Source organism: Ammospiza nelsoni, chromosome 1 (genome assembly GCF_027579445.1).
Source record: "Ammospiza nelsoni isolate bAmmNel1 chromosome 1, bAmmNel1.pri, whole genome shotgun sequence".
Taxonomy (NCBI): domain Eukaryota; kingdom Metazoa; phylum Chordata; class Aves; order Passeriformes; family Passerellidae; genus Ammospiza; species Ammospiza nelsoni.
The window spans coordinates 34,420,931-34,434,830 of NC_080633.1; the positions used below are offsets into that span (position 1 = coordinate 34,420,931).

At 49.3% G+C, this 13,900-nt stretch overlaps 2 protein-coding genes across 2 annotated transcripts; both read right to left on the reverse strand.

The window, feature by feature from the left end:
* On the reverse strand, nucleotides 1-3,101 carry HOXA9 (homeobox A9). The gene is made up of 2 exons (XM_059485095.1): nucleotides 2,528-3,101; nucleotides 1-1,393 (listed from the first exon to the last, which is right to left on the reverse strand). Exons 1-2 carry the CDS (start codon nucleotides 3,072-3,074, stop codon nucleotides 1,155-1,157), a joined length of 786 nt encoding a protein of 261 aa, XP_059341078.1. The 5' UTR covers nucleotides 3,075-3,101; the 3' UTR covers nucleotides 1-1,154.
* Nucleotides 3,102-8,432: 5,331 nt separating this feature from the next.
* On the reverse strand, nucleotides 8,433-12,233 carry HOXA10 (homeobox A10). Its single transcript, XM_059486921.1, has 2 exons — nucleotides 11,377-12,233; nucleotides 8,433-9,951 (listed from the first exon to the last, which is right to left on the reverse strand). The coding sequence occupies exons 1-2, from the start codon at nucleotides 12,194-12,196 to the stop codon at nucleotides 9,677-9,679; spliced, it is 1,095 nt and encodes a 364-aa protein (XP_059342904.1). The 5' UTR covers nucleotides 12,197-12,233; the 3' UTR covers nucleotides 8,433-9,676.
* Nucleotides 12,234-13,900: the final 1,667 nt, after the last annotated feature.

Below are 13,900 nucleotides of genomic sequence, written 5' to 3' on the forward strand. Positions count from 1 at the left end.
TAAAAGAATCAATATATTTTATTTGGCAAAAAGTTAAATATCATTTCAACACAACGATTTGGTCAGTAGGCCATGAGGTAACTGTTTCAAAATAGACAGTGTACGTTCTGCATTAACATAACTTCCCAGATTTTTTAAAATCAATACAAATTTACAATAACCAAATGTAGGTTTTTATAATGTATAATTTATTATCAATAAAATTAACCTTCATTACAATAACCACCAAATCATTCGATTAAAATTCAAACATAAACCATAGGTAGTTACCCTTTTCACATATACGTATAGCTCCGAAATCTGCTAACTGCTCACTGGTGCAAAAACAATATTTAAGCTAGTCTGTTTATTTACTTTTTTAATATATAGATTATATATACAACCGACAAAGACAGTACTATATATGTATCAACTGTGCATACTAAAATGACTTGCTTCATATTTTGAGAACCGTAATTCCCAGACATCCCGAACGAACGGTTTTTTCTACCTTTTTTTTTTATTTTGCATTGGGATATATATAATATATATATTTTACAATCAAAGGTTAACTGTCTAATTATACAGAAAAGACTTAATACACTACAGAGCTATACTCTATGCAATTTTTATAATAAACAACCTGAGTTCAAATTGAATTCTAGCTTACACCATTACATCCGGTACAGCACCCAAGCACATAAATTGAGTCACAAACATAATTACCACAATAAAACACAGTGTTCAAGTATTAGAGCAGAGATCTCTCTGCCACGCAAAAAAAGCGAATAAAATTAACTACGTAGACTAAACTATACAGTCCGTAAATAGTTGTGCATTATGAAAAGGTAGTTTTTTCTTTTTTTTTTTTCTTTCCATAAGTGAAGAAACAGGTAGATTTATACAAGCCAGTTATACAGCCTTTTCGTGCTAATGCCCCCTTTTTCTTTCCTATTAGAAAATTAAAAGTCTTACTGTACCTCTCCTGGCAATCTGGCCTCTGTGACTATCATTGTACAATCATAATCAGAATTTGCCAAGGGAAAAATTAGGCCTGGACCCAGACGCATTGCATGGCAGGGCTTGAGGGGATGAATTTTTTTTGTTTGTTTTAACTGTTTTCTTTTTTTTTTTCTTTTACTTTACGCATTTTCATTTTAACCCTCGTGTCGCCATCATTCGTCCTTCGCTCGATCTTTGTTGATTTTCTTCATTTTCATCCTCCTGTTCTGAAACCAGATTTTCACTTGTCTCTCTGTTAAATTGAGGAGTCTGGCCACCTCGTATCTACGGTCCCTAGTGAGATACATATTGAACAGAAATTCCTTCTCCAGTTCCAGTGTCTGATGCTTGGTGTAAGGGCATCGCTTTTTCCTGGTGGACCTTGCGTGGAGCCAGTTTGCAGCTGGATTATCTACAACGAAAACAACAGAAGTTCAGGCTGAGGGGGAGGGTGGGAGGTGGAGGGAGGGGGCTGGGAGGGAAATCCACGCAGAAAGAGCCCATCAGGTGTCCCGGTGTTCGTGTTTGGGACGTGGCTCTCATTTCCCCAGGCACAGAGGCTCGTGAGGCACAATGGACTCCAAAATACAGACACATGGGGAGGTCACACGCAACCACACGCGGCAAAGCCCAGTTGCCCCCGCCTCCCCTCGCCTTTTTTATTGTTTGGAGAGAATACAATTTTTAAATACTTTCTCCTCCTCTCTCTTCCTCACTCTCTAAATCCTTCCCTCCTTCCTGGCCTCCCCACACCTCAAACTGCCAGCCCGGGGAGTAAGCAGCCAGATCAACATGTCATCGAAATTGTTTGTCTTTTTAATCTCTACCTTCTCCTGTGTCATCCCTGGCAAAACCCAGGGAGCTGGCGAGTTAATCTACAGCTGGCGTAATTAAACCCTCGCCCTCTTAGGACCCTTATTCGCACGGCGTTAATCGCGATAGTAATCCCGAGGCGCTCTGCCACCAGTCTCGCAGTCCTGGGAGCATCCAGCCCGGGGTTTTCCACCGAGGAGACGAAAGGGGGAGGGGAGGAACCAAGTAAACGGCGAGGTTTCTGCTCTCAGACCAGCAATAGCCGCCCTGCCCTGAGAGCCGTCTCAAAAAAGATCTGATTCACATCCAGTGCTTTCTAGGCACCCCTGTCCCCGGCGTCTGCCCACGCCTGGGAGCGCGGCGAAGCAGGAGGATGTGAGCACGTCCTGCTGAGTTTGCTGGGGTGGCAGGAGTGAGGATGGGCGGCTATTGCATTTCTCTCTGTCTTTTTTTCCCCCTTTTTTTTTTTTCTTTTCTTTTCTTTTTTTTTAATGTTTTTTTAAGTTGCAGTTGTTGGGTAGGTTTTTAGTTTCCTTTCACCCCGGAAAGCCAGAGCCGTCCTAGATCCCGTTCGAGCCTGAGAAAGGCAGCGCTGGCTTCTGCAGATGGCAGAGCCCGGCGGGCTGGCGCGGCGGCGGCCGGTGCTCGGCCGCGTAATTAGCCCCAGCGCCTCGACACCTCCCCGCGGCCGGCGCGGAGCCCTGAAGTCCATTACCCTCGCCGTCCCACTTACTTGGATCGATCTGCGGTTTCTCTCCGTTTGCCTCACTTTCTCCATTGCTTTCAGAGAATGCGCCTTCGTGGCTTTGCTTATCCCTATCAACTGGAGGAGAACCACAAGCATAATCAGAGAGAGACAAAGTGTGAGTGTCAAACGTGGTACAGTCAGCCCTCCTGGCCGCCAGCGGTTCAGGTTTAATGCCGTAATGCCTGCTGGTAGGTAACCCGGGGAAAGACAAGGAGCCCGGCACAGGCTCAAGCCACGAACGCATGTACCTGCCGTCGGGCGGTGCCACGGGCGCCTGGTGGTGCGCGTAGGGGTGGTAGACGGCGGGGACGCCGCTGGCGCCGGCGGGGTGCGCGGGGCTCCAGGGGGGGCCGAAGACGGGCGCCTTGGGCTGGAAGCTGCAGGGGGCCAGCTCGGGGTGCTCGGCCAGCGCCGCCGGCCGCGGCGGCGGCCCCAGCGGGGCGGGGGCGTAGCGGGGCGCCGCCAGCTCGTCCCCCTCCGGCACCAGGAAGGAGTCCACGTAGTAATTGCTGAGGGTCCCGGGAGCCGACATGGCGGGCGGGCGGGCGGCGGCGGACCCGCCGCGGTTCGGGGCTGCGGGTTTCACGTAACAACTTGGTGCTGGCGGAGAAGTAGAGTCAGTAATAAGTTGAGGGCAGCGCAGGCGCCCATTGGCTGCGCCTGTCACGTGGCGGGGGAGCAGAACAATAAAGTATAAATCAGTCCGCGGGCTATTAATGGGTCAGTGTTTTCCAGCCATAATTTTTATAGCGAGGCCATATGTTTTTATGCAAAGGGATATTTGAGTTATACGGCGGGGTTTGTTTTAATTGCGGCCAACTGAGATTAAAAGATCAGATTCCGTATTACAGCCCCCCTCCCCTCTTTCTCTCTCTCTTCCTCTCTCTCTCCCCTCTCTCTCTTTTTCTTTTTTTTTTTTTTTCGTTTAAGCGGACTATTTTATATCAAAATTAATCATCCCATCAGTGGGTCGTGTTCTCCGCGGAAAAAAATCCCGCCAGCCTTGTGATCGGAGACCTTCACATAAAACGATACAATAACCGAAGCAATAAAAAGAGCAAAATAGTAGTTGCGGTATACTGTATTTAAATATACATTTATTATATTTCATAAGGAGTTATTGTTTCGGGAGCCACGGGGTTGTTATTAAGTCAGTAACTATGAGCGCGCTCATTTGCATCGCTGTGTTTCACAGCAGTAAAAATTTACGAGTGCTTGGAAAGGTTAAATTATACTATTGTGTTTAGTTTGGGAACCCACTGTAAATAATACCGTTCCGTTCGGCTCAGAGCTGGCAGCGGAAAGTCAAATTCAACGTATCCCCTTTCGGAAACGCCGGCGCAGAGCCGGCCCTCCCCGCCCGGCCGGAGAAGGACAGGGGCAGGCGCTGGCTCGGTATTTAGCCCGGCCCGCACCGAAGTGCACTTCACCAGCCCAGCCCGCCGGGCACGGTGTGGCAGTGACCGAAACACCCTCCTCGTCCTGCCCGCCGCCCCTGCCCTTGGACCGGGGAGCCCTTCGCCAGGCCGGGGAGAGCAGCCGGGGCTGGGCGGCGGTGGCCGGAGGGAGCCGCCGTCCTGGCCGGGAGGGAAGGAGTGCGGGCAGAGCCGGGCGGCGGTATTTATCACCACAATTAATTCTGCAACTATGCAGGGAAGCAGCGGGGGGAAAGGGGAGAAAATGCCCCGTCTCCCCTCTGCCGAAAGGCACCCTGCTTCTCCAGGCGGCTATCAAAGGGGCGTTCGCAGCCGGCCGTCCGGCATTCTGGTGAATCAAATTTATGTGCAAATATAGTTATTTATTTGCTGGCACCTCCTGTGACTGCAGGACACACGCTAGCGGCATCGGAAGCCGAGCGGAGGGTTACAGTCCTCCGCAGAAGGAGGGGAGGGTGCGCGGGGGAAAGTAAGAGGCGGCCAGATCCAAGTCCAGTGTTAGGAATTAAAGTAGTGGCTGAGCTCTTGGCAAACATGCCTGCGACTCCCTGGTTTCTCTCTCCCTGGCGGACATTCACGCTGTTTATCCCCGTGGCTGGCGAAGGAGCGCGGTCACTAAGATGCAGGGGGCACAAAAAAAATCTCCGTGAGAGGCTCAATTTACTCGAAATATCTTGTATTGAAAAGAGAGCCCAGCAAACGGCAGGGACGACTGAGTAATGATTAGAATCGCGTGTAAATATTGTGCATGCGAAAGTGTGGTTTTAATTAGTTTTACATCGCTATGTGGGCTCTCTCCCTCTCTCTCTCTCGCTCTCCTTCTTTCTTTTTCTTTTCATGTCTTCTCAACAGTTTAATCCGAAATCTTACAGAGGGCCTATTTTAACACCGCTCTCTCCCACATTCAAAATTACAAAGGCTCATAATGAAACTATTATCCTCCATTAGAGTTCGAAAATCGTGGAACAGTTCAAGATCTCAATAAACAAGGGGCCCGTTATTTTCTAACAATTTTAAAAATGCAAATAAAGCTCTCTCCTTTTTTTTTTTTTTTTTTTTTTTTTTTTTTTTTTTTTTTTCCTTCCCCATTGTATAGACACTCCGTAATAGAAAAAAATAATTGTATTTCTTTCCTGGAAAGACGGAACTCCACGTCATTTGTATTTATTATTAAGAGTCAGCTGTGGTGAAATGTGATTGTAGAACTTCCTTTTTCCATTCAGAAAAAATAATCTTAGCTGCAGGAGTCCTGGATGTTTATATTCGAATTTGGGTTCTCAACTTCAGCAGCGGGTTTTATTTTTTTGGTTCGTCACCAAAACTAATAGCAAATGAATAACAATAACAATAGCGCTTAAAAGAACGTGACTGCGTTTTTATTTCCCCTGTAAAATTCCGCATTTGTTCACTGCCAACATCCAAGGGGCAGGAGAGGTTGTACAGAAAGTAAGAGGAGAAATACAGCAAATAATTAGATATTTTTCACGCGGTCACGTTGCTGACAATTACGCTGGGATATTCGACTCTTTTATCGCCGTTTTAGATCCATTTTCACCCAAAGTACATTTTTCATACGAGCCACGTAGGCGATTTCGCTTCATCAATTTACTTTGCAAATTACTTAAGGTTTTGGTGACTTCCACCTTGGGGGGCAAAATACCCCAAACAGGGCAGAAACATACATAGACATTAAAATGCTACATGAAACCAGAATTCCCAGGAACGAAGCAGCGCTGGAGCGATCGTGTCCGAATAAAGTACTCCCTGTCCTCCATCCCAACGCAACCGAACGAGCAGAGCTCCCATTCCGCTAGCTCCAGCCCCCGGCTGCATCAGGAAGGATCCCGTCGGTTTTTAAGCGGGGGGGCAGCTTCAGGCGCTGCTTCATTAGCCGCGCACCGCGGAGGCGCTCAGCGTACGCGGGCGCGGGGCAGGAATTCGCGGGCGTTGGCGATCTCGCCTGAACGGGAAGTTCAGGATCGCCTTTCTCAGGGCTTCCTGCCACTGCAGACCTCTCTCACGGAACCAGTGGTGGTACGAAGCCACGGAGGGGTTTTGGCACAGTGAAGAGAAAAAATGATTCCGAATTTAGAGGAAGCAGTCCAAAATCAGGATGAGGCGATTCAGCTGGGAATCAAAAGGGCAGAGGCAAAAGACGCTATACAGGCACACACACACAAACACAGAACTGCAAATACACTCCCCGAAATGTACACAGACACTGCAGATAGCCCGTCAGACCTTGTGCGGAGAGGCGAACACAAGCACTTAAATTTTACTGCAACGCAGAGCTCAGCTCCTGCCCCGGCCGGGGACGACTGCATTTCTGAGTACGGCTGAAATCCGCTATCCAAACTCATCTGAGCTCCTGCAGCCCAGCCTGAAGTTTCGAAAAACTTCTTAGGTTTTACTATTGCTATTTTTTAAAGGCAAACATAATCACGACCGCTAAAAAATAAATAGAATTAAACGAGCAACGAGTGAGTTTTCTGTCCTTTTCCCCGCCCTCCTTCCCTCCGCGGAGGGTGCCCCGCTCCGCGGCCGCGGCGGCGCTGGCTGCTGGCGGAGGGCCCGGCGGGAGCCCGCCCATTGCCCGCGGTCGCGCTGCGAACACAAAAGGCGGCGGTGGCGGCGACGGCAGCGGGCCCGGAGAGGTCGCTGTTGCCCGTTCCGCCGCCGCGGAGAGCCCGCACTGCAATCGTGATCGTAACCGAGGCCTTGCGGGCCGCGGGCAGCCCCGGGGTAGCGGGCCCGACGGCGGAGGCGCGGAGCCGGCCGAGCCCCGAGCCAGGCTCCGGCAGCACCGGCCTGCCCAGCGCGGGGCCGAGAGCCGCCGGCGGCGCGGAGCACCCCGCCGCCCGTGGGTGCGCTCCGGGCCCCAGTTTTTGATGACGCCTGCAGTGGGGCAGGTAGATTTGATCTCTCCCCACCCCCTCCCCCAGGCACGCTTTCAGGTCTTTCGGTTTTTAATACATCCAGATTGAAAAATAAAACAGCCGCCCACCTCCCCCCGGCCCCCGGAGCTCGACCCACGCCGAGCGGAATGCAAAAACGCACCTGACCTTGAATGCAGCCAACGAGATATATTAAAAACCCGCAAGCAGGCAGGGACTCGCTTAGGAGCTAGCTAACCTTGAAGAACTTGTCAAGCTTCCCCCCTCGGCTGCCGTGTTTATCTGAGGAATCAAAGGAGGCTCCGCTGCAGATGGGAAACAATGGCATTGGGACTTGACGCCTACAGTTCACTTCAGCGCTAAGATTTCTTCGGGTAGAAAGGACCCTCGCACCAAGCATACCTGGTGATGATATCAACTGAAGTAATTAAGGCAGTTTCGTGCTGTAGAGAGAAAGGTGGAGCCCCAACAACATGAAACTACCTAAACCACAGAGCAGTTCTCAGGCGCTAATTATTACTTTCCCCATTGCCGTGGTCCTTAACGCAAGGATCCCGCTACGAAAATAAAACCAGAAACGTGACTAAAACATGCCTCTCGCCCTCCCGCCCACCCCGCCGGCGCCCCTCCGCGCCCCCCGGCCAGCCTCGGGTGGGTTAATGAAAACAAGAGTAAAATATAATAACAACCACCCACACACACGCGAGCGGGCAGCTTTCGCCTTTCCATGCAGATGTAATCGGGGGAAAAAGGGCCGTGCACGACGATGTTACATCACGAAAAGCTAACGGCTCCCAAGAAGCCAGCCCGGGTTCAAAGTCTGTCCCCCCCCTCCTCCCGGCATACATATACCCTTGCAAGGAAGCATTAGCTGTCTCTTTTCTTCCAGCCTTCCTTTTGCGTTCCCTTTGTGCAAGACCCTGTTAGCTAAACATGCAGCAAGGAAAAAAAGGATGAAGAAAAAAAAAAAAAAAAAAAAAAAGACAAGGGAAAAAAAAAAAAAAAAAGGCAGCCTGTGTGAAATAAGCTCTTCCACATGCAGCCAGGTAGGGAATAGCCTTGTCTGGAGGGGCCCGCTGGCAGGGAGGCGAGGCTGGCGTTCCCCCCCCCCACCATGATCTCACCTTTACGATTTCTTCTCAGCCCTGAGATAAAGCTAGAATTTTGTCAACGTCCTCTGGAGTTAAAAATGTCCGCACACTTGTAGGTGTTCGATTAACAAAAAGGAAAAAAAAAAAAAAAAGAGAAGAAATATATCGTTTCCCTACCCTCAAGAAATAGTAATTTGCTTCCTCAGTCTATGCAGTTCCTCAGTCAACTGAAACCACTCGTTCAAGACAGCAACAATCCAGATATACTAGCAAGTCATAAAACTGAACAAAAGCCGACAAACCTTAGAGCACCATCGCTATATGGCCCAGACAAATTACGACCGTCTAGGTAATATTTAAATAGATTCCTAAAGTAATTGCAGGGGGTTTAGGCAACTATTCCTGTTGTAAAAGTTCTCGAAGACATAAAGTAGAACCTGAGGATAAACAGTCACAAAAAGAGGTAAAATTAAAAGGATTCATTCCACGGTTTTTTTATTCTTCTATGAGAACATAAACATCGTCTTTTTCACGCACAGCAGCATTACAATATTAATTTATTCCGATTTAAGGTAAGAACTAGATATAGCTAGAACTAACATTTATAATAACGATAGAATGCATTTGCTTAAAACAGTATCGGCATTTTAATAATAATAGACATTTATCCATATCTGTATTTATAGCTTTTCCCCTTCTTTCTCTTTCTTTTTTAATTTATTTTTTACATTTTTTGACCTATATGTTTGACCCTTTAATGAATGTAACTTCACAGTATAAAGGAAGACGAACATATTCTCCCTCGCAATCTCAGACTCTGGCTCAGAAAGTCCATCTGATGTTCAGGATATATACTTTCAGTGAAATTAGTGAGGGAAAAAGTGACTATTTTCTTTTCAAGGGGGAATTTCTGTGTGCTTGTCATGCGTTACCAATGGTAACGTTATATATAGACACAAAAGAAAATCACCAAATTCACATATTTAAGCAAAACTACATTAAGTAAATATCTACAACCAGCGAGAGAAATTCAGAGGTAAGTGTAATAATTTAGTCCATGAGTAAACCGAAATCTTTTATACCTTTAAAGAGAAGATATTTCATTTTCCTGGCCAAATTTAAAGCTGTAATATTGGCTTTTAAGGTAAAGTGTAAAAAAAAAAAAAAAAAAAAGAAAAATAATTCCTAACACCCGTTCCCGTGAAACCCTTTTAAAGGATGCCTGCATTTCATTATTTTAAGTCCCGCTTTTCGAAGGAAAAAAGGGGGAGGGGGAGAAAAGGCAAACAGAGAAGGGGAAAGCTCCCAATATATAGAAATATGGCAACACTTAAATTCTTCATTGTGCAGCTACGTACAGTCCAAGTTACAGCACTTATATTTTAAATGAATGCACCTTTAACTAGGATTGTTTACTTTTCAGAGAGACAGATAGGGAGAAACATATTTGCAGCTCCTGAAATGGTATTTTTGTGTTTCAAAGCTTAGAGGAAACAAATTGGCCCCGGGAAAGGCTGAAGGAAGAGGGGAGGTTCACACACGGCATTTTGTGCTTTAGCGTGACTTTAATCCGCCCACCCCCCAAAGTAGCTCTTAAGAGGTTAAGGACATATTGAGAGCGCCTAAAATCGTTAATCCATACAGGTGCGGATGAATACAGCCTAGGAAAATGATACTGGCTCTTTAAACCATAAAGATGTGTTTATAGGTTCATCAAGAGAAATTAAAGTTGGCTGTGAGCTCCCGAATCCTATTCTCTCTGTTCATTTTCTTCAGTTTCATTCTGCGGTTCTGAAACCAGATTTTAACTTGTCTGTCTGTGAGGTGGACTGTGCGGCTGATCTCTAGGCGACGCTCACGAGTCAGGTACATATTGAATAGAAACTCCTTTTCCAGCTCGAGAGTTTGATGCTTGGTATAGGGGCATCGTTTCTTTCTGCCACTTTTTGCCGTGAGCCAGTTTGCTGCATTTTCTCCTTTTGAATTGCCTAGTTTTGAGAAAGTAAAAAATGGACGTTACCATCGGGTAGGAGGCAGAGAGCTGTGGGGGAGAAGGAAGGAGCATCTGTGCGTGTGCCTGTGTCTGTGTGTGCGATAGGCTCGCTCCGCCAGCTGCGGAGAACTGGAATGTGAGGTGTCCTTGAGGGAACCGAGAGCTTCAGAACGGTTTCCCAAAGGTTTTGGGTTTGTCCGGGTAAGAACTGCCACTGCTCACAAACCTCCGGACAGCCTCTGGCGGGGCAGCGTGCCCCGGATTGTAGTTTATCTCCGACCCTCCAAAACGAGCTCCTACCCTCTCCCTGTCGGCCATTCCGAGCCCTTTGGTACTGGGGGCAGTTGCTGAAGGGCCTGCAGTCTCATTTCCTTCTCCCCAGGCACCTGCTTCCAAAAAAACAAAGCCTCCGGATCCGGATTTTGTAAGCGTGCTACGGAGGTGGAAAACAAGGTGAGCTGGGGAGCCGGAGCCTCCCTGCCTTCAGCCCCTGCCTTTCCGGAGAGCCTCGCCATGGCCTTCTCATTTCCAACCATTTCGGGAGAGAAAAAATGCGGTCATAACAACAATAAAAACGTTTTGGGGTGATTTCTATCAGTAGAACTGACTGGGAAAGAGGCAACACCAATCCCTTGATGGCTCAAGAGTGGTTAGTGGTTTGGGGTTGGCTCTCTAACAGTTTTTCGCTGACCCTTCTTTTCTTTTTTTTTTCCCTTTTCTTTAAATGCTACTTTCCAACGAGCCGCCTAAAAGGAATAAAAGGGCGTCCGAAAGGCGGACGGAGAGAAGCTCCTGCTAAATCTGCCGTCCGGGGAAGGGGAGCTATTTTTTGCCATGGGCACACGAAAGGGAAATAAATAAAGAAAAGTATAAATAACAGCTCTGTTATCTAGTGTAGATGCTGAAGGATATTCGCCGTGCATTCATCAGTCTAATTTGATAGCAGCTCATAGATGGCACATTTCAGCGCGGTTGTTATTCCGAAAAGCATTCTGGATCGTAAAATATAACTTACCGCGTTAATAGGTTTATTTATTGGCACTGCCTATTGCTTATTTTGGATGCTTTACAAACATCTCTGTTATCTGGTAGGCACCTTCACATCACGGGGGAGAGATTGATCTTGTTTTTCTATATATTTTAGCAGCATGCAGGCTAAAGTTGCCCATAGCGGAGGCTCTAAGGGTTTTAAACTATAGGATGGACATTAATTTTTACGGCAACCCCATGCCCGAATATTACAAAGTTCAGAAGGTCAGTCTGAGCAGCGCTTCTTGGCAGCCCCGCGGGGCAGCTGGGATCCTCCTTTCGCATTTCAATGCCACTATGATCCTCAACTACTATTTTTTTTCTTACTTTCTTTCTTTTATTTTTTTCTCCTTAATCATCACTACCACCATCATCATCATCATTCGCTTACCTACAGGCTCTTTCTCTGGAGAAGCTTTGCTGCTCTCTGACGGAGCTGGAGAGAGCTCCTCTGCGGTGGAAGATGAAGCCTGAGTCTCGTCCTCCCTCTGGGAGACGCACGCCAAGGGGCTTGGGGAGCGCTCCTCATCCTCCTTCCTCCCCGGCTCCGGGACGGGAGGCAAAGATGGAGGCGTCTGGAAGCGGCCGGGGGGCTGCGGAGGGAAGGGGGCAGCCCCGGCTGGCCCCGCGCCGTAGCTCTTGGAAGTGCCATAAGCCTGGGAGAGGCGGAAGTAGCCCGGGACGGGGACCCCGCCGCCGCCGCTGGCTGCGCTGACCTCGGCGCTCAGCCGCGGGAAGGGAGCGAGCTCGGTGGCGGCCGAGCCCTTGGGGCATTTCTCTGAGTCATAGAGGCAGTAGGAGCTCTCCTCCTTAATGCTCGTAGCGAAGGAGCACGAGGTGGCCTGCTGGCTCTCCGGCTCTTCCATGCGACAGGACCGGGGAGGATCTAGCCACACTTCCATCCCTGACACGTAGGAGTGCGAGTTGGGGACCATGCTTTGAGAAGTACCTTCATTGCGTTTGCCCAGAACGGGGAAAAGTCCGCAGCTTTGCAGCCCGTAGGACAGATCGGACGCCTGTGGCAGGTAGATCCCACTGTTGGGATAGTAGCCGCCTCCTCCTCCGCCTCCGCCTCCTGCTCCCGCCGCTTCCCCTCTGCCCGAGCTGATCAGGGAGTCTACCAAAAAAGAGTTTGCAGCCGGGCTCTCGGAGCATGACATTGTTGTGGAATAATTTGGCGAAGGGAGCAGATAGCCCTTTCTGGCTGACATTTCTTGTGCAAAACATGCTGAATATGATGAGAGATACCCCCGCACCACGGCAGGCGCCCGCAGCCAATGGAAGCCCGGGCCTCCCCAGCAACCCCTCCCCGTCTGGTTTCGTATGCACAGAGCTGCTCTCAGGTCGACCTCTGAATTTGGAAGATAGATGTATATTAATGTGTAATATGGATTTCCATACACACGGGCGCGCGCACTTCCACCATATGGGCGAGCGCCTGCGCCCAGGAGGGAGCCGCGCTCCCGGGAAGGGGAAGGGGAAGGGGAAGGGGAAGGGGAAGGGGAAGGGGAAGGGGAAGGGGAAGGGGAAGGGGAAGGGGAAGGGGAAAGAGAAGGCTGTGCTGGTACTGGCTCCAAGTTTGCTCCCTTCTTATCACACACGCCGCTATAAAATAGCCCGGCGGTCCTGATGTTTATTATACCTAGGCTGAAGCCGTGTCCAGATGAAGCTTTTACTATCGCTCCTCTCTCCCCGTGGTCGGGCTTTCCAGCAGCAATGCCTGCTCACCTCCCTCCGCAGCTATGTGTCACACGAAATTAATAAAGCCACGGCTCGCCCGGTGTTTTATGCTCAGCCTCTGCTCATTTTATTTGATTGTCTCGTTTTTTTAAGAAATAAAAGACGTGTTATTGTTTATCACGGATCATTGGAAACCGTAAAGGGGCCTGGTGCCTCCCGCGTTAAACTAGCGAGGAAGGGGGCTGCTTGCAGCCTAACATCACCGCCACGACGCCAGGCTGGGCTTAATTTTCCTGGAGATAAAATGCTCGCCGCTGCGCTGAGGAATCTCTTAGGGAGCAATGCCACTCTGGGAGGATTGATTGTGCGGTTGCAGCTTCTAATGCTTTAGTTAACGCTGGATTCTTAGTGAGGTCTGATTACCATTTAAAATATAAAGCCAGACATATGTCACAGAAAGAATCCAGACGCGAGCAGTTCAAATGGATCCTCGCAGGATGCTGCGCACCGTGTTTATTGATGTGTTTATATTTGGACGATCATTTTTATATCTCCCCTCCCTCCCGCTCCATTTGGGTCTTTTCACTTTCGCCTCTTCAAAAGCATCGTCTCCGTTAAGCAATGCACTAAATAATAGAAATAAGAGTAGCTAGATAAATACCGAGATACTAGACAGCCCGGTCCAGTCGATATGTAATTGTGGCGGAGGTAGCAGACAGAGAGCAGACAGGCAGGGACGCAGGCAGAGAGACAGATAGATTTCGTAATGAAATGCTTAATGATGACTTGCTTTCACTTCCATCATCTCTCGCTTATGCCATTTTGAAGTCGCCTCACTGCCTGGGCCGCGGAACAAGGGCACTTTAGTTCAAGGGGAGCCTGAGGCTGCCCAGTTCCCGCTGCCCATCCCTGAGGAGCATCACTCGCTCCTCTCTCCCGCACGCCGCCGGGAGAAGCACCATCGGCCGCTTTCTGCTTCCAGCAGGTCGGGCGGGTGAGAGCGGCCGCCGACCGGGCGTCATCACCGGCCGGGACCAGAGTCCGTGCCGGGCACCGGTGCTGGGGCCGCTGCCTGCGGGGAGGGGTGTGCCGGAGCAGGCTCGGCGCCCCGAATTCCCCGGGCCCTACCCTCGGCCTTCGAAACCCCCAGGGAGCCCTTCTTCCCCTCGCCCCACGGATCTGTCAAGACCCACGTGGTCTCGTCCCGCAATATTTGCCTGCCACGGGGAAAAGCT

What these genes read in the sequence shown, in the direction of transcription:
- HOXA9 (XM_059485095.1), bottom strand. Translation starts at nt 3,074, where the DNA reads ATGTCGGCTCCCGGGACCCTCAGCAATTACTACGTGGACTCCTTCCTG. An exon ending in GAAACCGCAGATCGATCCAA is followed by an intron (nt 1,394 to 2,527) that starts GTAAGTGGGACG and finishes TTTTCGTTGTAG; the next exon opens with ATAATCCAGCTGCAAACTGG.
- HOXA10 (XM_059486921.1), bottom strand. Translation starts at nt 12,196, where the DNA reads ATGTCAGCCAGAAAGGGCTATCTGCTCCCTTCGCCAAATTATTCCACA. An exon ending in TCCAGAGAAAGAGCCTGTAG is followed by an intron (nt 9,952 to 11,376) that starts GTAAGCGAATGA and finishes TCTCAAAACTAG; the next exon opens with GCAATTCAAAAGGAGAAAAT.